The following is a 24,308-nucleotide window of genomic DNA, read 5'->3' on the forward strand; positions in this document are numbered from 1 at the left end:
AAGATACGACACTGAATCTCTACAAGTTTACAGGAATTTGCAATTGCAATTATAGATTAATTGTATTTGCCATTTTCTCCTTATGAAAGAAACACAGTTGGCTGATATGTATCCATTAATGCCCTCAAATTTTTTGGACAGTCAAAAATGGTAGATCAGATGGGAATTTTCATAGCGGATTGTCTTGATCTTAAAGTTCAACAACATTTCCTTCAGCAGCACATGGAAGCTAACAAAAATCCCCTCAAGTCATTTGGCTTTAATGAAAATTCCAACAGCCGGTTTTTATTTGCAACTACTATTAAAGCATTTTATTTTCCAAATAAATGTGTATTAAGCATGCTAAACTTACCAATTACATTCAAGGGCCAGAAAATGAACACGTTCACCGACAAAGAACCGCAGATTCTCATTCAGAGCCTGAATTTCCACAATACACTTATTGCAGCAGTTTGCTATATTCTCAAATCACATCTCCTAGTGGCAAAAGCATGCACATTCTTCACACTATTTAATTTAGCTGATGTTTGGACCATACTCTTGTTACAATGAAATGTTGAGAACCTCATTATACCACTATCAGTCGCTGCTGCAGCTCTTCACTGAATGGACAAGTGATTTCACCTGGCACTAGCGTACATGCAGAGCACTTCAGAGAACATCTCCAGGACACCCGCACCAACCAACCACACTGCTCCGTGGCCAAACACTTTAACTCCCCCTCCCACTCTGTCAAGGACATGCAGGTCCTGGGCTTCCTCCATCGACACTCCCGAAGCATCCGATGCCTGGAGGAAGAACACCTCATTTTCTGCCTCGGGACTCTCCAACCCCACAGCATCAATGTGGATTTCACCAGTTTTCTCATTTCCCATGCCCCCATCTTATCCCGGTTCCACCTTCCAGCTCTCCTGACCACCCACCTGACCTTTCCTATCTGTTCATTTTCCTTCCCACCCATCTACTCCACCCTTCTCTCTGACCTATCACTATTACCCTCACCTCCACTTACCAATCGCACTCTCAGCTACCTGTCCCCCACTCAGATCATAGCCTCATTCCTGATGAAGGGCCTTTGCCCGAAACGTCAATTCTCCTGCTTCTCAGATGCTTAATGACCTGGTGTGCTTTTCCAGCACCACACTCTCGACACCAGCCTCTTGTCTATTTAGTCTCATGTTGGAAATTATGTTTAGGAAGGAGACAGTGATTGAACTGATCAGTCATTACCACTTTGGTAGATCTTCAACAGAAACCATGGAGAATATTTTAATTTTTTTTGGATTCTCAACCAATGACTATGGATCGATCAATACATGACAAAACCAGATTATTTGTTTTTTTTTTAATTGTTTATGGGCCTTGCTGTTTACATAATTAGCCAATGTATTTCCCTACATTGAAACAGAAAGTACATACCAAACTATTTCAAAAAGTGGGAGACAGTGAGGTCTGCAGATGACAGAGATCAGAGTTAAGAGTGTGGAGCTGGAAAAGCACAGCAGGTCAGGCAGCATCCGAGGAGCAGGATAATAGGCGTTTCGTGCCAGAGCCCTTCATCACGAATGATTCCTGATGAAGGGCTCAGGCCCGAAAAACTATTTTTCTGCTCCTCGGATGCAGACTGACCTGTTCTGCTTTTCCAGCAACACACTCTCAACTATTTCAAAATGTACCTAACAGACTATAAGGAGGTTGAACAAGAACTGAAACCCATGGCTTGCGCCATATAAACACCAGCTTTTTCAGATCGAATATACAATACAAAAAGAACCTATTCATTTATTAAGCTTCACTCAATTTAAGAGAATGCCTTGATGCTGGCAAGCATTTGCAAAGCAGCGGCTAACAAGTGAATGCCTGTATAATTTTCCCCACTTTTCTGTGCATGAGATGAAGATTGAGCATGATAATGAATTGAACCGAAACCCATGGCTATGGAATATTGAAAATGCTTAGGTAAAGGAGGGTGGAAGAAAATCTTAGAATTATGTAATATTCACTAGTCTAGTTAGAGAATAAATTAATTAACTCTCCTAAACTGCACTTTACCTCAAAATAGCCAATGGTTCTCACATTTCATTTTAGTGAAGGAAAGATGGAATTTTCCTTTCCCGCCTCCATAGAAACCAGCTTCATCAGCCACCATAAATTATGATGACAGTGCCTTCTCCTCCAAAGAATGAATAACTGTAATTGAATGCTTCCCCTGCTCGTTTGATCATTTTAAAGATGTTATTTTAGAACTGCAGCAACCATTAAAGTGTCTTATATTTCTTTACTGATTATATAGTTCACAACCAAAATTAAACACTTAGATCTTTGTTGTCAGCATCACTGTTGGAGAAAGATTTTCTTCCACCCTCCTTTACCTAAGCATATTTTGCAATATTCCATGGCCATGGGTTTCGGTTCAATTCATTATCATGCCCTATCTTCATCTCATGCACAGAAAAGTGGGGAAAATTATACAGGCATTCACTTGTTAGTCGCTGCTTTGCAAATGCTTGCCAGCATCAAGGCATTCTGGCTACTGTATAGAAAAATCTAAATTCAGTGAAAAGGTTTCCTTCTGGCTCCTGCCAAAAAATGAAAAAAAAAATGCATGAGGGGCATAAACCAGCAGAAATTCTACTGTGTAACACTTCCATGTGTTTAATGGTTGTAAAGACCTAGGAATAATAAACACAGATTCTTGATCATCCAACATTTAACAATGGCAAAATATTGTGGCTTTAAGAGCTGCTCCTTTTTAGAGATATTTTCAGCGTTGGAGCTGGTTTCTGGGAGCAATAATTACTTTTTTATAAGCTATTGCATTGGCTTGGAACTTTGGGAAAAATCAAAACAATGGTACTTTAAAAAAGGAGGAAGACAGACAAAGGCACTGGCAGTGTCCACATAGGAAGTGTTTCAACTGCAGAAAGAAATCTGCACAGTGAATCTGCACAGCTGCCTCTGCTATCTGATTTCAAGTATTTCTGGACATTGAAATTGGTCTAAGAAAAATTAACAAACAGTGAACTTCACAGGTGACCTTGGACAAACCTGTGTGGAAGAGCTCACAGCAGAGGAGCAGCAAAGTGGTTTTTTAAAGAGTAACCTTACTGTTTATTTTGTAAGGCTAAAATAGTGAGTAAAGTGGGTTCTTTATTGATTATATGTTTTATTGAGATCTGTCTCTTGGTTAAACTTTAAAAATATAAAACTAATTTAGCCCAGAGCAATGTTTTTAGAACAGTAAGACTATTTTTGGGTCTATAAATAGTTAAGGTGCAAAGATGGCCTTTAGTGCAGTGACATACTCTTCCTGTCAGATGTAAGAGATTAGGGAGAGTTTCCATGATACTGATGATTATGTCAGCAGGAAGTGTGATTGGGCAAATCTTATTGGATGCATGGATTGGTTGGAGCAGCAGTTACAGGTGATGAGGAATTTACAGAAGATAGGGGGCATGGTAGACAGCAGCTGTAGGAAGGAAGAAAAACTACAGATACAGTCAGGTAGATGGATTAGTGCCAGGAAAGATAGGAGAGGGAGACTGGTCATGCAGGAGTCTCCTGTGGCTATTGCCATCTCAAACCAGTGTGCTATTTTGGAAAATGTAGGGGTCTTGGACTCAAGTGGAATGTAGCATGAACAGCCAAGTTTCTGGTACCGAGACTGGCTCTAATGTAATGAGGGGTTCCAAGCAATTGATTTTGAGAGGGGACTCTCTAGTCAGAGGCATAGACAGATGATTCTGTGGCCAACAAGGACAAATCAGAATGGTGTGTTGCCTCCCTGGTGCCAGGATCAAGGTGAAGGTGCAGAATATTCTCAAAGGAGAGTGGGGCTAGCAGAGGTTGTGATACAATTGAAACTAATGACACAGGGAGAGAAAAGGATGAGATTCTGAGGAGTGAATATTGGAAACTGGGCAGCAATTTAAAAAGGAGGTCTTCAAGGATAGTAATATTTGGATCACTCCCAATGCCATAAGCTAGTGAGAGTAGGAATAGGAGAATGGAGCAGATGAATGCCTGGCTGATGAGCTGGTACAGGGGAGAAGGGTTCACATTTTTGGATCATTGGAATCTCTTCCAGTAGAAGTGACCTTTTAAAGAAGGACGGATTGTACTTGAATTGGAGGGGGACTAATATACTGGCAGGGAGAGTTGCTAAAGCTGTTCAGGGGGACCCAGGAAAATGGTGAGGAAAGAGATCAGTCTGAGACTGGTACAATTGGGAAAGGGAGTGAATCAAATAGTCGGGGCAGGCAGGAAGAAGGGCTACTCATGGGATAAAACAGAGAACAACATAGGACTGACAAATTAAACTGCATTTATTTCAATGCAAGAGGCCTAACAGATAAGGCATTTGAACTCCGGGCATGGTACATCATAGCAATTACAAAGACAGGCTCAGGGATGGACAGCAGTGGCAGCTAAATGTTTCAGGGTATAAATGCTATTGGAAGGATAGAAAGGGGCGACAAGACAGGAGTGGAGTTTTTGATTAGGGATAAGATGACGTCTGTACTTCGAGAGGATATTCAAGGGAATACATCTAGGGAAGTCACTTGGGTGGAACTGAGAAATAAGAAAGGGATGATCATTTTATTGGGACTGTACATTCGACGCCCCCCCCCCCCCCCCAACAGTCAGCAGGAAATTTTTAAAAAAATTTGCAACAAGATCTATAAGAATAATAAGGTGGTTATAGTAAGGGATTTTAACTTCACAAACATAGACTGGGATTGCCATGGTGTTAAAGGCATGAATAGACAGAAATTTGTTAACTGCATACAAGAAAAATTTCTGATTCATTTTGTGGATGGTTCTACTACAGAACATGCAAAACTTTATCTATTCTTGGGAAATAAGGCAGGGCAGGTGACTGAGGTATCAGTGGGGATGCACTTTGGGGGCAGCAGCCATAATTCTACTTGTTTTAAAGTAGTGATGGAAAAGGATAGATCAGATCTAAAAGTTAAAGTTATAAATTGAAGGAAGGACGATTTTGATGTATTAGGCAAGAATTTCAAAAGTTGATTGGGGCTACACGTTTGCAGGTAAAGGGATGGACGGAAAATGGGAAGCCTTCAAAAACGTGATAACAAGAGTCCAGGGTCAGTACGTTCTTATTAGGATGAAGGGCAAGGCTAGTAGATGTAGAGAGTGCTGGATGATGAGAGAAATTAAGGCTTTATTCAAGAAAAAGAAGGAAGTATGTGTCAGGTATAGACATCAGAGATCAAGCGAATCCATAGAAGAGTATAAAGCTAGTAGGAATATACTTAAGAGGGAAATAAGGAGGGCAAAAGGAGGAAATGAGAAAGCCCTGGGAAATAGGGTTAAGAAGAATCCAAAGAGATTTTATAAATATACTAAGGATAAAAGGGTAACAAGGGACTGATTAGGGGCTCTTAAAGATCAGCAAGGCTACCTATATGTGGAACCACAGGAGACAGAGGATATATTAAATGAGTATTTTGTGTTTATTGTGGAGAAGGATATGGAAGATATAGAATGCGGGAAAATAAATAGTGACATCTTGAAAAACGTCCATATAACAGAGAAGGAGGTGCTTAAAACACATATAAGGGATAAATCCCTGTGCATCCTAGAACTCTGTGGGAAGCTAGAGAGGTTTCTTGCTGAGATATTTGTATCATCAATAGCTAAAGGAGAGGTGCCGGAAGACTGGAGGTTGGTTAATGTGGTACCACTATTTATGAATGGTGGTAAGGAAAAACCAGAAACTATAGATCGGTGAGGAGAAAGAAAGTGAGGTCTGCAGATGCTGGAGATCAGAGCCAAAAATGTGCTGCTGGAGAAACGCAGATCAGGCAGCATCCAAGGAACAGGAAATTCGACGTTTCGGGCATAAGCCCTTCTTCAGGAATTCCTGAAGAAGGGCTTATGCCCGAAACGTCGAATTTCCTGTTCCTTGGATGCTGCCTGACCTGCTGCGCTTTTCCAGCAACACATTTTCGACTATAGATCGGTGAGCCTGACACCGGTGGTGTTGTTGAAAGGAATCCTGAGGGACAGGATTTGCATGTATTTGAAAAGACAAGGACTGATTAGGGATTATCAACATGTTGTTGTGCGTGGGAAATCATGTCTCACTAACTTGATTGACTTTTTGAAGAAGTAACAAAAAGGATTGATAAAGGCAGTGGGCATGATCTACATGGACTTTAGTGAAGCATTTAACAAGGCTTCTCATGCTAGACTGGTTAGCAAAGTTAAGAACTAGCCACTTAGATATTGAACAGGTTCTAAGGTAGAAGACAGAGATTTGTGGTGGACAGTTGTTTTTCAGACTAGAGGTCATTCCTAATGAAGGGCTTCATCTCGAAATGTCATTCTCCTGCTCCTCCAATGCTGCCTGACCTGCTGTTCTTTTCTAGCACCACACTCTTCAACACTGATCTCTAGCAGCTGCAGTCCTCACTTTCTCCTGCTTGTGATCAGCCGTGTGCCACAAAGAGCAGTATTGGGTCCACTGATTTTCGACATTTATATAAATGATTTGGATGTGAACATAGGAGGTATGGTTAGTAAAATTGCAGGTAACACCAAAATTGGCGGTGTAGTGGATAGTGAAAAAGGTTACTTCAGAATACAAAGGGATCTTGATCAGATGGGCTGAGGAGTGGCAGATGGTGTTTAATTTAGATAAATGTGAACTGCTACATTTTGGGAAGGCATATCAGGCAGGAACTTCACACTTAACGGTAAGCACCTGGGAAATGTTGCTGAACAGAGACATTGGAATGCAGGTTCATAGTTCCTCGAAAGTGGAGTCGTAGATAGATAGGACAGTGAGGAAGGCATTTGGTATGCTTGCCAATGGCCAGTGCATCAAATATAGGAGTCAGGTGATAATGTTCTGGCTGTAGAGGTTAGGTCACTTTTGGAATATTGTGTGCAAATGTAGTCTCCTCACTATAGGGAGGATGTTGTGAAACTTGAAAGGGCTCAGAAAAGATTTACAAGGATATTGCCAGAGTTGAAAGATTTGAGCTGTAGGGAGAGGCTGAGTAGGCTGGGCTATTTTCTCTGGAACATCAGAGGTTGAGGGGTGAACTTATAGATGTTTATAAAACCATGAAGGGCATGAATACAGTAAATGGACAAGGTCTGTTCCCCAGGATGAAGGAGTCAAAAACTAGAGGACATAGGTTTAAGGTGAGAGGGGAAAAAATCAAAAGGGATCTAAGGGGCAACATTTTCATGCAGAAGGTGGTACTTGTATGGAATGAGCTGTCAGAGGAAGTGGTGGAGGCTGGTACAAATGACAACAGTTAAAAAGTATCTGGACGGTACATGAATAGGAAGCTTTTATAGGGATATGGGCCAAATACTGGTAAATGGGATTAGATTTATGTAGGATATGTGGCCGGCATGAAAATAGTTGGACGTGCTGTACATCTCTAAGACTCTATGACCATAGATAGGGATATATATACACACACAAACAAACACAGGTTTTACGTAGGACAGTATTATTGTAAAAAGTTAGTGCTTAATTTTAGCTTGGTTATAAGCATGACGGAAAATTGTGGTAACAGATCTTCAATATTAATTCTGGTTCTACATCTTTAGCCCTACTGAAGAACTCTTATTTGGTTTGGAGTTTAACAAAACTGGCTTTAAGATCTAGTCGTGTTATAATTCATTGTCTTAACTTAATAATAATAAAAAAGAGTTATTCAGGAGTAGAATCAAGAGTGACAACAGTTAGGCAAGACTATTTCAGGTTCCTACCTTCTTCATTTCTCTCAGTATTTTCAGACGCAGGAAGAGGTCGTAATGGAACAATAAGATCTTCTGAAGCCAGACCTTCCTCAGCATGCTTCTCAGAGACATGAGTTAGTAACTCATCTCGACTTGGGGAAAACAGATTGCACAGTTTGCACATGAAGATGGAAACCAGCTCTGAACGTGTGGTTAGAAAAGAGAAAAGAAAAATAGTGAATGACAGAAAAATAAACAGCTTTAAGAAAATAATGTTACCTGGAAATCCGGGCTGGCTGCTGGCGAAAATCCTACAGAAAAAGAAATTAAAAATGAAAATGTTGCAGAATGCCTGAGAAGCCCAGGGTTCATAATTTCAAGTTCCTTTTCTGAAGTGGCAAATCATAAAATTTCAAGTTACAAAAGCAATGAGATTTCAAGATGAACTTGCTAAGTCTTTTCAATTTTATAATTTGGCACAAGACATATAGTGGGTGGGTGGGTGCACTTTTCTACCTGTTGATAGGAAGAATGAGGAGAGACAATGTGAGCTAAATAGTGGCATTTTTAAAGGTAACAAAAAAGACCTGGGAATTTTTGCACATTAACCTTTGAACCAAGGACAAGTTAATTAAACAGCTAATAAACTAGATGGAATCCTAGGCTTTATAAATATATGATTTGAGTACAAAAGCAGGCCTATCTAGAGTCATACAGCATAGAAATAGGCTTTGGCCCAACATGTCTATGTCAATCAATAAACACCAAACTAATTAATCCCATTTACCTGCACTTGGCCCAAAGCCTAAACGTACCCTGGCATTTTTAAGTAGTCATCCAAATGCTTCTTAAAATGTTGCACTCTCAGGCAGAACATTCCGTGTGTTTACCACCCTCTGAGTCAAAAGATTTTTCTCATACCTCCTCTAAACCACTTGTTCTTTACCATTTGTTCTGTCCACATAAGGCAGGATAAATGCAAATCAAACAGTTACCATCCCATCAATCCACTGCCAATCAATAGCAAATTGATAACACTTCTTTTTAATTTGATAAGACCCACTAAACCTTGCCTTTAAAATTGGAGGTGTAGTGGACAGCAAAGAGGGTTACCTCAGATTACAACAGGATCTGGACCAGATGGGCCAATTGGCTGAAAAGTGGCAGATGGAGTTTAATTCAGATAAATGCGAGGTGCTGCATTTTGGGAAAGCAAATCTTAGCAGGACTTATACACTTTCTGGTAAGGTCCTAGGGAGTGGTGCTGAACAAAGAGACCTTGGAGTGCAGGTTCATAGCTCCTTGAAAGTGGAGTCGCAGGTAGATACGATAGTGAAGAAGGTGTTTGGTATGCAATCCTTTATTGGTCAGAGTATTAAGTACAGACGTTGGGAGGTCATGTTGTGGCTGAACAGGACGTTGGTTAGGCCACTGTTGGAATATTGCGTGCAATTCTGGTCTCCCTCCTATTGGAAAGATATTGTGAAACTTGAAAGGGTTCAAAAAAAATTACAAGGATGCTGCCAAGTTTGGAGGATCTGAGCTATAGGGAGAGGCTGAACAGGCTGGGACTGTTTTCCCTGGAGCGTCGGAGGCTGAGGAGTGACCTTATAGAGGTTTACAAGATTATGAAGGGCATGGATAGGATAAATAGACAAAATCTTTTCCCTGGGGTCGGGGAGTCCAGAACTAGAGGGCATAGGTTTAGGGTGAGAGGAGAAAGATATAAAAGAGACCTAAGGGGCAACTTTTTGACATGGAGGGTGGTACATGTATGAAATGAGCTGCCAGAGGATGTGGTGAAGGCTGGTATAATTGCAACATTTAAGAGACATTTGGATGGGTATATGAATAGGAAGGGTTTGAAGGGATAGGGGCCAGGTGCTGGCAGGTGGGACTAGATTGAGTTGGGATATCTGGTCGGCATGGACGGGTTGGACCGAAGGGTCTGTTTCCATGCTGTACATCTCTATGACTCTACTGTGGTAATACTAACACCTCATCTCCACTACTAAAATTACACATTTTTGATCTTCTGTCTGCTTCATGTTTCATCATATACTAGGATATTTTTAAATGCTGTCTAACTAACTCATTTGCTCTTTTTTATCTTCCCTGAAAATTTGACATGTAGTCCAAATATACAGTCTCCGAACTCTGACTCACCAATTCTTCCATAATTAATTACAATGGTCATCTCACCTCATGCCCATAAAACATTCAAATTGACTGAATTTGATTGATTTATTAGGTGCTTCCCTAATTACAAAAAGTACAAATAGAATTCTTTTATTTTAATCCTCCAGATAGTCTTGATCATAGGCTCTCAAAATGATCTTTGAAGTTTGATGCCACCATTCTAATGCTCCCTGCAAGTACAGGTGGTACACAGTGCATTTGAATTGTTTTATTCCTAAGCTATTCAACTTATTTGACTAATTTTGATATAAAATTTGATCCTTGATCCAGTTGTATTTCTGTGGGTAGTCTGTATCTAATAGAAAAAAATTGAGTCCCACTTCTCTAATCTTTTTAACCATGATACTTGGTAATGGAATGGCCTCTTGAAATCTAGTAGACACATCCATTATAGTCAACAACTATTGATTTCAATTTTTTTTGTTTTAGGTAGTTGTACTATGGATTCAATTAAGATTCTTGTAAAAGGTTCCTCAACCGCTGGAATGAGTATTAAAGGTGCCGGTTTTATCACTGCCTGATGCTTTCCTTTTACTTGGCACATGTGACATGTCTGGCAAAATTGAATTACATCTGTATGAAATCCAGGACAATAAAAATGTTTCTGTATTTTGGCTTGAGATTTTCTTAATTCCAAATGACCTCCGAATTCACGTGCTGCCCGTAATACCTCCTTTCTATACCCCACCGGTAGTACAACTTGATGAACTTTTACCCAATTTTCACCAGGCTGAATAGGTGATGGTCTCCATTTCCTCATCAAGACTTCATTGTGGGATAGTAACATTCTGGATACACTCAGATACTTCTTCTTTATTGGGTTTTTGATACAACTATTCTTTTCCTCTTTCTGTTGTAATTCAGCTAATTTCTCTGAAGTGAAAATTTCCACTTTTTCCTCCACCTCTTCTTGTTTTCTCTCAACCATTTGATCAAACATAGTTTCTGATAATTGAACTTCAAATTCTATATCTTAACGCTTTAATTTCTCCTCCTGTTTCAATCTGTGGATTTGTGACAAACTTACTAGACAGTCAGAAAATAAATCTCAGGATATACCTCCTGTAATACCTCAGTTGGCTGATTTTCCACTGGTTTTTCAACCACAGTATGCATCATTCCCACCTATGATCTAGTAATGTGATTACCAAGGATGAACTGTGTTTCTGGAACCAAGAATTTCTCGATTACTCCTACCACCATTTCACTAGACTCTCCAGCCTTACCTTCTGTAATGGAATATGACTCTTCTCACCATAAATTTCACATATTACCATCTTTCCAGGCAATATTTCTTTCTTATCTTCTCATGTCTCCCGATCAAAGATTGGCTTGCTCCTATTTCTCTTAAATACTTAATTTCTTTTCCTACTCCTGGTACACGAGTAATCCTTATCCATCCAAGTAAATTTTATGAAGAGATCTGGCACTTCCTTCTCAACCAATCCCTGGCCAGGTTGTATATCTTTTTGCAGCTTTTTAGCTTCTCCTGGGCTTTCCTTTACTCATCTGCTTATTCTGTTTTCACACATTCTTCATCCCAGTGCTTTTTTTTAAACCATCAACATTGCGACTTTTTGTATCCTACTTTATTACAGTGAAAACACCTCAGGCTTTTTAATTCTCTTTCTGCCTCATGGGTCTCCTTTTTAATCTATGGTAAACTTATCTTTACTATTTTCAATGAGCTCTCCTTTTCCTTGACCACTTGAGGATTTATTTTCCCCAAGTTCAAAAGCCAAACTTTAATTATGAACGAACTAATAATAACCTGCTATTTCTGAGGCTAATCTTGCAGTTTTAACTCTCTGCTCCATGAGTTCTCACTACCTCAGGAAATGAATTTCTGAACTCCTCTAAAAAAAACTGCTTCTCTAACAGTGTCGTTTGTTTGATCAATTCTCAATGCCACTATCCATCTATCAGAGTTCCTTTGTTTGATACTTTCAAACTCTTTGTACATTTAACCACATACCCTTCTTAGATTCCTAAAATGTTATTCATTGGCTTCTGACATTAGAGTCATAGAAATGTACAACATGGAAACAGACCTTTCAGTCTAACTCATCAGATACCCTAAATTAACCTAGTCCCATTTGCCACCATTTAGGCCATATCCCTCTAAGCCCTTCCTATTCTATACCCACGCACATGCCTTTTAAATACTGTAACTGTACCAGCCTCCACTACTTCCTCTGGCAGCTTAATACATAGATTAGATTAGATTACTTTCAGTGTGGAAACAGGCCCATCGACCCAACAAGTCCATACCGGCTCTCTGAAGAGCAACCCACCCAGACCCATTTCCCTACATTTACCCCTTCACCTAACACTACGGGCAATTTAGTGTGGCCAATTTACCTAACCTGCACATCTTTGGACTGTGGGAGGAAACTGGAGCACCCGGAGGAAATCCACGCAGACACGGGGAGAATGTGCAAACTCCACACAGACAGTTGCCTGAGGCGGGAATTGAACCCGGGTCTCTGGCACTGTGAGGCAGCAGTGCTAACCACTGTGCCAATGTGCTGACCACTATGACCTTTTAAATGCCCTTAAAGCTGGTGAGTCTACTACTGTTGCAGGCAGTGCGTTCCACAGCCCTACTACTCTCTGAATAAAGAACTGCCTCTGACATCTGTCCTATATCTATCACCCCTCAATTTAAAGCTATGTCCTCTCGTGCTAGCCATTGCCATCTGAGGAAAAAGGCTCTCACTGTCCACCCTAAATAACCCTCTGATTATCTTATGTTTCTCAATTAAGTCACCCCTCAATCTTCTTCTCTCTAACAAAAACAGCCTCAAGTCCCTCAGCCTTTCCTCCATAGACTTTCCCTCCATACTTTGCTAGTGCCAGAGCTCTCTGCCCACAAACTGGGTGCTACGTCTCTCACATGACAATACTAACGACATGTCAGAAAGTCCTTGATTTATTGTAAAGCAGATTTTGACATTCCGAGGTCAGGGCACAGGTTGTGCTATCTCCTTGATGGACGATCATTGTCAGAGGAAGCGAATGGCGGTCAGGAGACGGCACGGAAGTGCAGGGACACCAGGCGCCCACTGTGTCTCATTGAGGCCTGGGAAACCACTCCCTGTGTGTCAGTGCCAAAGGGTTAATGTTCTGGGTAGGGCACCTTGGAGTGTGTTACTGCGTTAAAAGGTACGGAGTTAACACTGCGATGAAATAACAAGCCACAGCTCATTCGACAACACAAGCTGGATGCTCAGATGTTCCAAACACCTGCAAATCAGCTGTTTCTGAGAGAAGATGTGAACTGCAGTGAGTTCACTAACAGGTTCACCACCATGGAGCTGCATTTCCTGCTCCAGCTCAGAACAGCTGGGTATGGCCTTTGTTTCTCGCAATCTGCCTGGCTCCCCCTTACACAACACCCCATAACCTCTGAGAAGCTGTTGCGTTCTTTTCCTCTCTGAGAGAAATCGCTTATTATGGTTTTAAGGTTTATTTTCTTCATTCCTTGGCCATGCAATGCTCCTTCCGAGAAGTGAACTCTCTTTGGCCCCATTGGTGCTGCTCTTAATCCAACTGCTTGAAGGTGAGAGAGGGAGAGGGAGAGACAGCCAGAGATAGAAGCGGACAGAGAGAGAGGGAGAGATAGAGGTACCCTGATAAAGAGGGAGACAAAGAGAGATTGAGACAGAGAGACAGAGACAAATAGAGAGCAACAGACACACAGAGACATGTACACAGAGAGAGAGAGAGAGAGAGACAGAGGCAGAAAGAAACAGAGACAGGGAGAGCACCCGCTGCGTGAAATGCAGCACTCTCTGCATGAAAAGGTTGCCCCTTAGGTCCCTTGTAAATCTTTCGCCACTGACCTTAAACCTATGCTCTCCAGTTTTGGGGGAAAACCTTGGCTACTCACTCTATCCATGCCCCTCATGATTTTATAAACTTCTATAAGGTCACCCCTCAGCCTACAACACTCCAGGGAAATAGCTCCAGCCTATTCAGTCTCTCCCTATAGCTCAAACCCTCCAACCATGGCAATATCCTTGTACATCTTTTCTGAACCCTTTCACGTTTCACAACATCCTTCTCAAAGCAGGGAGATCAGAAGTGAATACAATATTCCAAAACTTGCCTAACCAATGTCCTCTATATCTGCAACATGCCCTCCTAACTCCTATACTCAGTACACTGACCAATAAAGGAAAGTATACCAAACATCTTATTCACTATCCTATTTACCTGTGACTCCACTTTCAAAGAACTATGAACATTCACGTCAAGGTCTCTTTGTTCAGCAACACTCCCCAGTTCCTTCCAATTAAGTGTATAAGTCCTGCACGGATTTGCCTTTCCAAAATCCAGACCTCACATTTATCTAAATTAAACTTCATCTGCCACTCCTCGGTCCATTGGCCACCTGATCAAGACCTTATTGTACTCTGAGGTAACCTTCTTCGCTGTCCACTACACCTCCAACTTTGGTATCATCTGCAAATTTACTAACCATACCTTCCAACTTCACATCCAAATCCTTTATATAAATGAGGAAAAGTAGTGGACCCAGGACCGATCCTTGTGGTACATAACTGGTCACAGGCCTTCGGTCTGAAAAGCAAATCTCTACCACCACTCTCTGTCTTCTACTTTCAAGCCAGTTCTGTATCCAAATGGCTAGTTCTCCCTGTATTCCATTTGATCTAACCTTGTTAACCAGTCTTGCATGAGGAACCTTGTTGAACCCCTCACTGAAGCCCATATAAATCACGTCCTGCCCTCATCAATTCTCTTTGTTACTTCTTCAAAAAACTCAATCAAATTAGTGAGACATGATTTCCTACACACAAAGCCGTGCTGACCATCCCTAATCAGTCCTTGCCTTTCCAAATCCTAATTCATGTGCACTTAAGATGGCATTTTTAACCTCATCATGCTCGCTAGATACCTGCTCTGATAATGATGAAAACTAGTTCTATCTACCAAACTTGTTTGAATCAACAACACCCACATGACCAATGGCCATTTCATTTGTTTAGCCACTTCCTCAAATGAAATGAAAAAAGGCTCCTACATACTTCTTGTCAAAACTAGACAATACTTGAACAACTTTTAAACAGATCCCCACCAAGTCTTTACCTACAATGGGTTTGCTCTCCATCACTACTTCCACCTTTCACCTCTGTCTCCACCATATTAAGTTGACTTTCACTTTTCAGTTCCAACTTCTGAAGTTCAAAAGTTCTCTCTTCATCTCTTTCTTCTGCAAGGGTTATTCCTTCTTTTTCTTCTGATAAAACTATTATTTGTTTTTCTTTTTCCTCTGCTTTCTATCTATTTAATTTCCTTTTCATAATCAAGTTGTTTTCATTCTTTTGCTCTTTGTTCCACTGCAATTATCTCTCTCTCTCTCTTTCTTTTGCTTTTGCCCCTAATTCAAATTGCTGCATTTGCAATTCAACTTTAGCCATTTCCACAAATTCGATTGCATGCCTGGCAATTGTAAATGCTGAGGTATTGCTGCAATTACCTCCCTTTTCCTCAAAAGCAACCACAAATTTAGCTTGTCTGCCATAGCCAAAAGCTTTGCCTTGCATATCTTTCGTAAACCACCCCAAAAGAGTTCTTCCATACCTAGGAAACTATTAGCTCTGAAAGAGGCATTACACAGGGCACACCCTCTTTAAACCAACCAAAAGCAACATGGAAAAGGGCACATCAACACTCATCACTCGCTCACTGTCTTTGAGTCCAACAATCCTCAACCCCAGCCAGAATTAGAGGTTTTGATCCCAACAAGAGCTCCCAATTTATGGACCCGACCAAACCCCCTCAAAATGTTTCAAGGAGACAGTTTAGACCCTAACTTTTATCTTATTTAAAGGAAAGTGTAAGGCACTCTGTTCCAGATGTAATTCAACTGGTCAAACTACTATGCTTTAAGCAAAACATTCTTCATTCTTACACCACAGGTAAACCACAAACAAAAAACAAAATTGGCACAACTTTAACTCTACCAAAATACTTAACAAAATAATATATTATTTAACTAACAATCATCAACTGTTCCAGTTTAACAGCATCCATAAAGATACCCTCAGCAAGGCAAATTCAACAAACTAGATTTGCTATCTTCTCCTGTCCAGGAGAAAAAAAAACAAATGAAAATAATCTTGTAGCAAAAAGGCAGCTGCATCCATCAGCTTCAATTCTAAAAACCCCCAACTTCAACAACTGAAAACAAAATTAAAACATCGGGCTTGTGTTAGCCTGATTCCACCCTCTCAAGTTTCTTTTGACTAAAAATAAATTATTTACTGTGCTATTCATGGAGCAGATACCTCAGCACCAGGTTAAAAACACCCTCTTCAAGAGATCCAGGGCAGAACAAATGCCTCTTAAAGTCACATATCGTCATAACATGGACAAAAGAGTTCAATTCAAGAGATAAGAGTGTCTGCCTTTGATCTCACAGTAGTATTTGATCAAATGTGACATCAAGGAACTGTAGCAAAATTGAAGTCAACATGAATCTGAGATAGGAATCTAGGAAAGGTCACTGGACTTGAAATGTTAACTTTGATTTCTCTTCACAGATGCTGTCAGACCTGTTGAGCTTTTCCAGCAACTTCTGTTTTTGTTTCTAATTTACAGCATCTGCAGTTCTTTTAGTTTTATTTTTTATAAATGAAAGGGAATCTTTCCAATGTGTCATACCTAGCACAGAGGAAGATGGTTGAGATTGTTGGAGATCAACCATCTCAATCCCAGGACACTGCTGTGAGAGTTTTCAAGGTAGTGTCCTGAACCAAATCATTTTCAATTGCTTCATCAACCCCCAAACATAGGAATACAGATGTCCACACAGTGCTCAGGACTTTCAAAACACCCCTGAAACTGAAACAGTTCATGTCTTATGCAACAAGGTCTGGGCACATAAATGGCAAGTGATATGTGCGCCAGAAAAGTGGTAGGTGATTATTATCTCCAACCAGCACACTTTGCACTGACTTTCATGAACACTGAAAACAAAAATATTCAGTATAGGCAATGGGAGGACGGACTGAAAGAAAGAAAAGTGTATTTACTGGAATTTTAAAGTATGTATTCACTATTTGACTTATGAACATGTAATAATATGATTAGATTATCCAATCACCTATATGAATATGATTGGATGATATAGTCATGTGCTCTAACTTGGAATGTGAACTGTGATTAGGATTAGATGGAGTTAGGGATGAGTAGATGGTAACCTGTGATTGGAAATTTGTTATCTGTAAAAATAGTATAATACCTTTATTCTTGCAATAACATTTGAGCTGTATGCTACTTTATTGAAGACTATATTTCCCGAGCATGCATGAATAAATGTTTTAACAAAGAAACTGGAGTCTCATCTGGTCTAAGAGGAAATAAAGGGTTAAACTCACCCTTTCAACATCCTAGACATTTTTCACAGACCCAAAACCTAATTGGACCAGCCACATAAATATTGTAGCAACAAACATTTCCTCTTGCCTGGAGAAGTACTGCTCCAACATCACTCAAGGTCAGCACTTTCAAGCATCAGATTCACCAGTTTAAATATTTACTCCCTCTATCATCAATGCAGAATGGCAGTAATGAGTACCATCCGAAAGCTTTACAGGAGTAGCTAACCAAACCTTCCTGAATAGCACTTTCCAAATCTGTAACCATTATCACCAAGAAGGAAAAAGGCAGCAGATGCATGGGCTCTGCATCATCTGCAGGCTCCAAATTTTTATTTGTTCAAGGAATGTTATTATTGCGGATAAGCTAGAGTTTGTTGTGGAACCATGATTGCTCTGGAGAAGGTGGTGGTGAGCTTCCTTCTTAAACCATTGCAGTCACCAGGGTTTAGTAAAAACCACAGTCCTGTTAGGGAGGAAGTTCTAGAATTTTGGCTGGCAAAAAGAGTAATAAATATTTCCAAGGCAGGAAGATGAGTGACTTGGAAGGGAACTTGCGGGTGTTCCCATTTACTTCCTATATGGTAAAGGTTGCAGGATTGTTAGGCACTGTCAAAGGAGCATTTGGGAGTTACTGTAATGTATCTTATACATGGCATACAGTGTTGCCACTGTGCATTGGTGGTGAAATCATTATGTTTAACATGAGGAAGGGGGTGTCAATCACGTAGGTTCCACATCTTGGATGGCATCAAGCTTCTTAAATGTTACAGCAGCAGCCATCCAGGCATGTGAAGAGTTTTCCAACGTGTTCCTGACTGCATCTTCTAGTTGATGTATATGTGTCATACTTATATATGCATGAAGGTGAGTCCAGTTCAGTTTTTATTTATTCATTCACAGGATGTGGACAATGCTGGCTGGGTTAGCACTTATTGCTTACCCCTAATTGCCCAGAGGCAGTGTAGAGTCAACCACGTTGCTGTGGGACTGGAGTCGCATGTAGCCTGGACCAGACCAGGTAAGGATGGCAGTTTCCTTCACTAAAGCACATTAGTGAATTAGAGCGTTTTTCCTGACAATTGATAATGGATTCATCATCATTAGACTTTAAATTCGAGATTTTTTTCGCTCAATTGAATTCAATCATCTCAAATCCAGGTCCCCAGAAAACTCTGGATTAACAGTCCAGCAATAATACCATAAGGCCATTACTTCTCATGGTTATTGGTCAATGGTAACCCCAGAATGTTAATTGTAGGGGGTTCAGCCAGAATAGTGTTATTAAATGTCAAAAGGCAGTAATTACATTTTCTGTTGTTGGCGATGGTCATTGAGTAGTAGTTGGGTGACATAAATATTCCTTGCCTCGTAAAATCCCAAGGTAGACAAGCAGAAGGCTGGAAGAACACAGCAAGCTAGGCAACATCAGGATATATCAACCCAAAGCTGGATGGAGTGGAGGTCCTGCTGCGTATGAGCATGGACTCTTCATAGAATCCCTACAGTGTGGAAGTAGGCCATTCAGCCTATCAAGTCCACACCAACTCTCTGAAGAGCATCCCACCCAGATTCACCCCCCCATGCCATCCTTCATTTCCCATGGCTAGTCCAGCTAGCCTGCATATACCTGGACACAATGTACAATTTTAACATGGTCAGTACACCTAACCTGCACACCTTTGGACTGTGGGAGGAAACCAAGTCAAACAGAGGGAGAATATGCAAACTCCACACAGACAGTTGCCAAAGGCTGGAATCGAACCTGGTCCTTGATACTGAGAGGAAGCAGTATACTGAGCCCCCATACCACTTCAGTATCTGAGAAGTCACAGTTCTGAACATTGTATAATTACTAACCCCATTTCCAACCTAATGATGGATAGAAGGTCATTGATGAAGCAAATGAAGATGGTTGAGCTTTGGATGCTATCCTGAGGGACTCCTGCAGATAACTGACCTACTGAACTCCAACACCCATAACCTTTTTTCTCGGTATGATGGTAACCATCAGTGTTCTCCCCATGATTCCCATTGATTTTAGCTCTTTCTAGGAATTCTTGATTCCGTGCTTGGTTAACTGCTGCTTTGATGCGAAGGTCAACCATTCTCATCTTGTCTCTGGAGTTTAGTTCTCTTCTCTATCGCAAGGTTTGTGAAGGTTTGTAGCTCAGGTTGAGGTTTAGGGTGTAGGTTTGCTCGCTGAGCTGTAGGTTTGATATCCAGACGTTTCATTACCTGGCTAGGTAACATCATCAGTGGCGACCTCCAAGTGAAGCGAAGCTTTCTATTTCTGTCTCCTGCTTTCTATTTATATCTTTCTCCCTTTCTCCTGGATGGGGTTCCTGGGGTTTGTGGTGATGTCATTTCCTGTTCATTTTCTGAAGGGTTGATAGATGGTATTTAGATCTATGCGTTTGTTTATGGCATTGCGGTTGGAGTGCCAGGCCGCTTAGGAATTCTCTGGCATGTCTTTGCTTAGCCTGTCCCAGGATAGATGTGTTGTCCCAGTCAAAATGGTAGGTTTTTCCATCCGTGTGTAGGGCTATGAGGGAGAGGGGGTCATGTCTTTTTGTGGCTAGCTGGTGTTCGTGTATCCTGGTGGCTAACTTTCTTCCTGTTTGTCCTATGTAGTGTTTGTGGCAGTCCTTGCATGGAATTTTATGGATGATGTTGGTTTTGTCCATGGGTTGTACTGGGTCTTTTAAGTTTGTTAGTTTTTGTTTAGGAGTGTTGGTGGGTTTGTGTGCTACTAGGATTCCAAGGGGTCTCAGTAGTCTGGCTGTCATTTCTGAAACTTCTTTGATATATGGTAAGGTGGTTAGGGTTTCTGGCTGCGTTTTGTCTGCTTGTCGTGGTTTGTTCTTGAGGAATCTAGCGGTTCCTGCTGGGTCAAAATCCTGGAATTTCTAATCTAAAAGTACCATGCATGTACTACAATAGATGGACAACAGCAATCAAAAAGACGGTTCACTACTTACATGTGAAGTTCTATAAGGGATTAGGAGGGACACTTCCATCCTATGAAAGAATTGAAAATTTATAGATTCCCTCTATAGGGCACTAGAATGTTTTTGCAATTTTAAAGGTGCTAAATTTAAAAACAGGGTTGTTTTCATGTCATTAGATTTTATATCACTTTATTGGTTATTTATTTCCCATGGTCGCAGGCTGTTCCCTCTTGGAGTATACAGTAGACAAGCGGGCAGGAAGGGCACAGCATGCCAGGCAGCTTTAGGAGGTGGAGAAGACAGACGATTCGGGTATAACTCTTCTTCAGGAATAGGGGTGGAGTAGGGGAAATGGCAGACAATGAGAGGAGGGGAAAGGGTTATGGGTGGGGAGATGGACAAAGTGGCGAGGTGGTGATGGGTGAATATAGGTGGTAGGTATGACCTGGTAGGTCAATAGGAGAAATGAATCCAGTTGGTCACTGAAAGGAAGGGTCAATAGGAGGGATGGAAGAGAGTAGGTGGAGCCGGAAAGAGAGTGGGAAGGTTATTTGAAACTGGAGAACTCAAATGTTAAATCAACCAGGCTGTGGGTGTTGATCCTCCAATTTGTGGTCTGATTCACTGTGGCAGTGGTGGAGATTCAGGATGGATGAGTCGGAGAGTGGGAAGGGGAAGTGAAATGGGCTGTGACCGGAAGATTGCTGATGCTCTCAAGAGCACTTCCTGCTGAAGACGGACATTGCTGATACTCCCAGGAACATCTCCTGCTGCAGACAGGCATTGCTGATACTCCCAGGAACATCTCCTGCTGCAGACAGACATTGCTGATACTCCCAGGAACATCTCCTGCTGCAGACAGACATTGCTGATACTCTCAGCAGCATCTCCTGCTGCAGATAGGCATTGCTGATGCTCCCAGGAACATCTCGTGCTGCAGACAGGCATTGCTGATGCTCCCAGGAACATCTCGTGCTGCAGACAGGCATTGATGATACTCCCAGGAACATCTCCTGCTGCAGACAGGCATTGATGATACTCCCAGGAACATCTCCTGCTGCAGACAGGCGTTACTGATACTCCCAGGAACATCTCGTGGTGCAGACAGGCATTGCTAATACTCCCAGGACCATCTCCTGCTGCTACAGACAGACATTGCTGATACTCCCAGGAACATCTCCTGCTGCAGACAGGCACTGCTGATACTCTCAGCAGCATCTCCTGCTGCAGACGGGCATTGCTGATACTCCCAGGAACATCTCCTGCTGCAGACAGACATTGCTGATACTCTCAGCAGCATCTCCTGCTGCAGACAGGCATTGCTGATACTCCCAGGAACATCTCCTGCTGCAGACAGGCATTGATGATACTCCCAGGACCATCTCCTGCTGCTACAGACAGACATTGCTGATACTCTCAGCAGCATCTCCTGCTGCAGACAGGCATTGATGATACTCCCAGGAACATCTCCTGCTGCAGACAGGCATTGCTGATACTCCCAGGAACATCTCCTGCTGCAGACAGACATTGCTGATACTCCCAGGAACATCTCCTGCTGCAGACAGACATTGCTGATACTCCCAGAAACATCTCCTGCTGCAGACAGGCATTGCTGATACTCTCAGCAGCATCTCCTGCTGCAGACAGGCATTGCTGATACTCCCAGGAACATGTCCTGCTACAGACAGACATTGCTGATACTCCCAGGAACATCTCCTGCTGCTTCATACAGACAATGCTGATACTCCAAGGAACATCTCCTGCTGCAGACAGACATTGCTGATACTCCCAGAAACATCTCCTGCTGCAGACAGGCATTGCTGATACTCTCAGCAGCATCTCCTGCTGCAGACAGGCATTGCTGATACTCCCAGGAACATCTCCTGCTGCAGACAGACATTGCTGATACTCCCAGGAACATCTCCTGCTGCAGACAGACATTGCTGATACTCCCAGGAACATCTCCTGCTGCAGACAGACATTGCTGATACTCCCAGGACCATCTCCTGCTGCAGACAGACGTCCAAGCAACAGGCGCGAGGAGGGGGAGGGCCCTGGACGCGCGCAGCCAATCAGCGCCATCCAAGGCCGACCGTTGACAGTGGTGTAACGACTGCACTTTTTAAAAAAAATCTCCAAAAACTTCTTACAATTTATATGTTTATTATCCGCCATCCTGCGTGCACAAGTCGAAAAAACTTTTATTTGTAAATAAAATGTCTCAGGTGGAGTTTTTTTTGCTCGGATCTGGCAGCTCGCGCTACTTTTACCTTTCAGAAAAACAGCGAAGGAACGGGAAAATAACCCGGTCGCCAATTCTTACCTGGGGTTCGCTGATCCATGAGCTTCCATACAAATGCGTGCGTTTATAAATTCGACTGATATTTAGCCGTTATCCCCCGGGGTACCATTGCGGTATTTTGTTCAGAAATATTAATATATTTTCACTTTCTGACGAATCTGCGGAAGCAACATGGCGGTTCCCCTTACCCGGCGTGCATCCCGGCAGCGGAGGAGGCTGCGAGGGCGGCAAGAGAGCACCTCCAGCCAGCGAGGCTTCCCGGTCCTCCCAGGGAGCAGTCCTCCCAGAGAGCGATTTGCAAGAGTTTGATGTTTCGCGTCTCGATGTCTTGGGCGTGGTGTTTTCGTGCGAGTCATAGTTTGGGTTTTTAAGTACATTGTGAGACCAAAAATTACAGTATTTCTACATGTATAAAGTGAAGGCTTAAAGCCCAAGTGTCTCCTGCCCCAGTTTACTTTTGGAATTTGTTACACGGAAAAATGCCAGTCCTTAGTCAGAGCTGTGATAGCCAGAGTAAAAATAAAACAAACTGCAGATCGGGTTTTTAATGCCTTCTGCTTTTAAGAATCTCAAAAATGTTAGGATGCAGAAGGAGGCCATTCAGTCCATTGTTTTCTTGCAGGATATAATCACACTTTCAGATTCAAAGTGCTGAGATTAAATCGGAATTTATTTGGTGTGCCTGTTCCTGTGTTTGGAACACTGACACTGTTTGCTCAGGAACTGAAGCATGTTTCATAAGTTACCACACATTAAGCTACTTAATATGATAAGGAAGAAACTATAATGTTGGAGGTAGGATATTAGCATTGATAGAAAAATTCATGGTTAACTCATAGAAGGCCAACATCTCTGTCTCAGGCTTGCTGTAGTGCTCCAATGAAGATCAACACAAGCTTGAAAACAGTACAACATTTTCCACTTGGAGACCCTGCAGCCTTCTGGACTCAACATCAAGTTCAATAATTTTAGGTCCTGAAGGCCCCCATGTCATGGCCTCCTACCCCAAACACAAGGACTTGTTATCACATAGCCTGCCATTACACATTACCTATTGTTAGCCACTAACAGTCTCCATTAACAGCTATTCACCCTCTCAGCCAGAGCTTTCTCCAGTCCTTTGTTAAACTGTTCTTCTATATTTTTGGGCTCTATCCCCACCTTACTCTCCTCCCACTGTACCTTCTGCATATATAAACCCGTATTTTCCTAGCTACAATTAGTTCTGAGGAAGGGTCACCGGACCTGAAATGTTAACTTTGATTTCTCTTCACAGATGCTGCCAGACCTGCTGAGTTTTTCTTGCAACATCTGTTTTTGTTTCTGATTTATAATATCCGCAGTTCTTTCGGATTTCATAGAAGACTGTAACTGGTTGAGTGTCACAGGGATCAATGCTGGGACCACAGTTATCGACAGTGTCTATCAATAGGTAAAGGTAAAGTGGCCATTGTCTTACCGGACCATAGGGCTGCTCTCCCATTAGAGAGACAACTGATGGTGGATTGATCTGATGGTCATTATGCTTCAGGCAAGGCGAGACATGCAGCAGGAGAGTACTTCATGGTAACCTCAGTTGCTGTGGCAATTTAACCTGTGCTGTTGGTATCACTCTGCACAACTCTTTATGTGGCATTTAATCACATATCTTCTGTGAGTCCAGATATACAACTACATGGTCCTTCTTCGAAGAACTCTAGCAAATTACTCAAAAAAAATCTA

At 41.8% G+C, this 24,308-nt stretch overlaps 1 protein-coding gene across 4 annotated transcripts in view; it reads right to left on the reverse strand.

Moving 5' to 3' along the window:
- The window catches only part of LOC132815077 (zinc finger protein ZFAT-like), a 133,641-nt gene extending 110,861 nt beyond the window's left edge, over nt 1-22,780 (reverse strand). For 2 of the 4 annotated variants that reach the window (XM_060823791.1, XM_060823788.1), the window contains exons 1-2: nt 22,608-22,780; nt 7,759-7,929 (exon numbers count right to left, since the gene is read on the reverse strand). In XM_060823791.1, the coding sequence (XP_060679774.1) occupies nt 7,759-7,929; nt 22,608-22,626 (190 nt within the window). In that variant the 5' untranslated portion in view covers nt 22,627-22,780. Of the gene's footprint in view, nt 1-7,758; nt 7,930-20,314; nt 20,355-22,607 lie in introns of those variants that run through there. The other 2 variants (XM_060823789.1, XM_060823792.1) reach the window with 2 other exon arrangements.
- Between the last annotated feature and the right edge of the window lie 1,528 nt (nt 22,781-24,308).

This window comes from Hemiscyllium ocellatum, chromosome 4, assembly GCF_020745735.1.
Source record: "Hemiscyllium ocellatum isolate sHemOce1 chromosome 4, sHemOce1.pat.X.cur, whole genome shotgun sequence".
Taxonomy (NCBI): Eukaryota; Metazoa; Chordata; class Chondrichthyes; order Orectolobiformes; family Hemiscylliidae; genus Hemiscyllium; species Hemiscyllium ocellatum.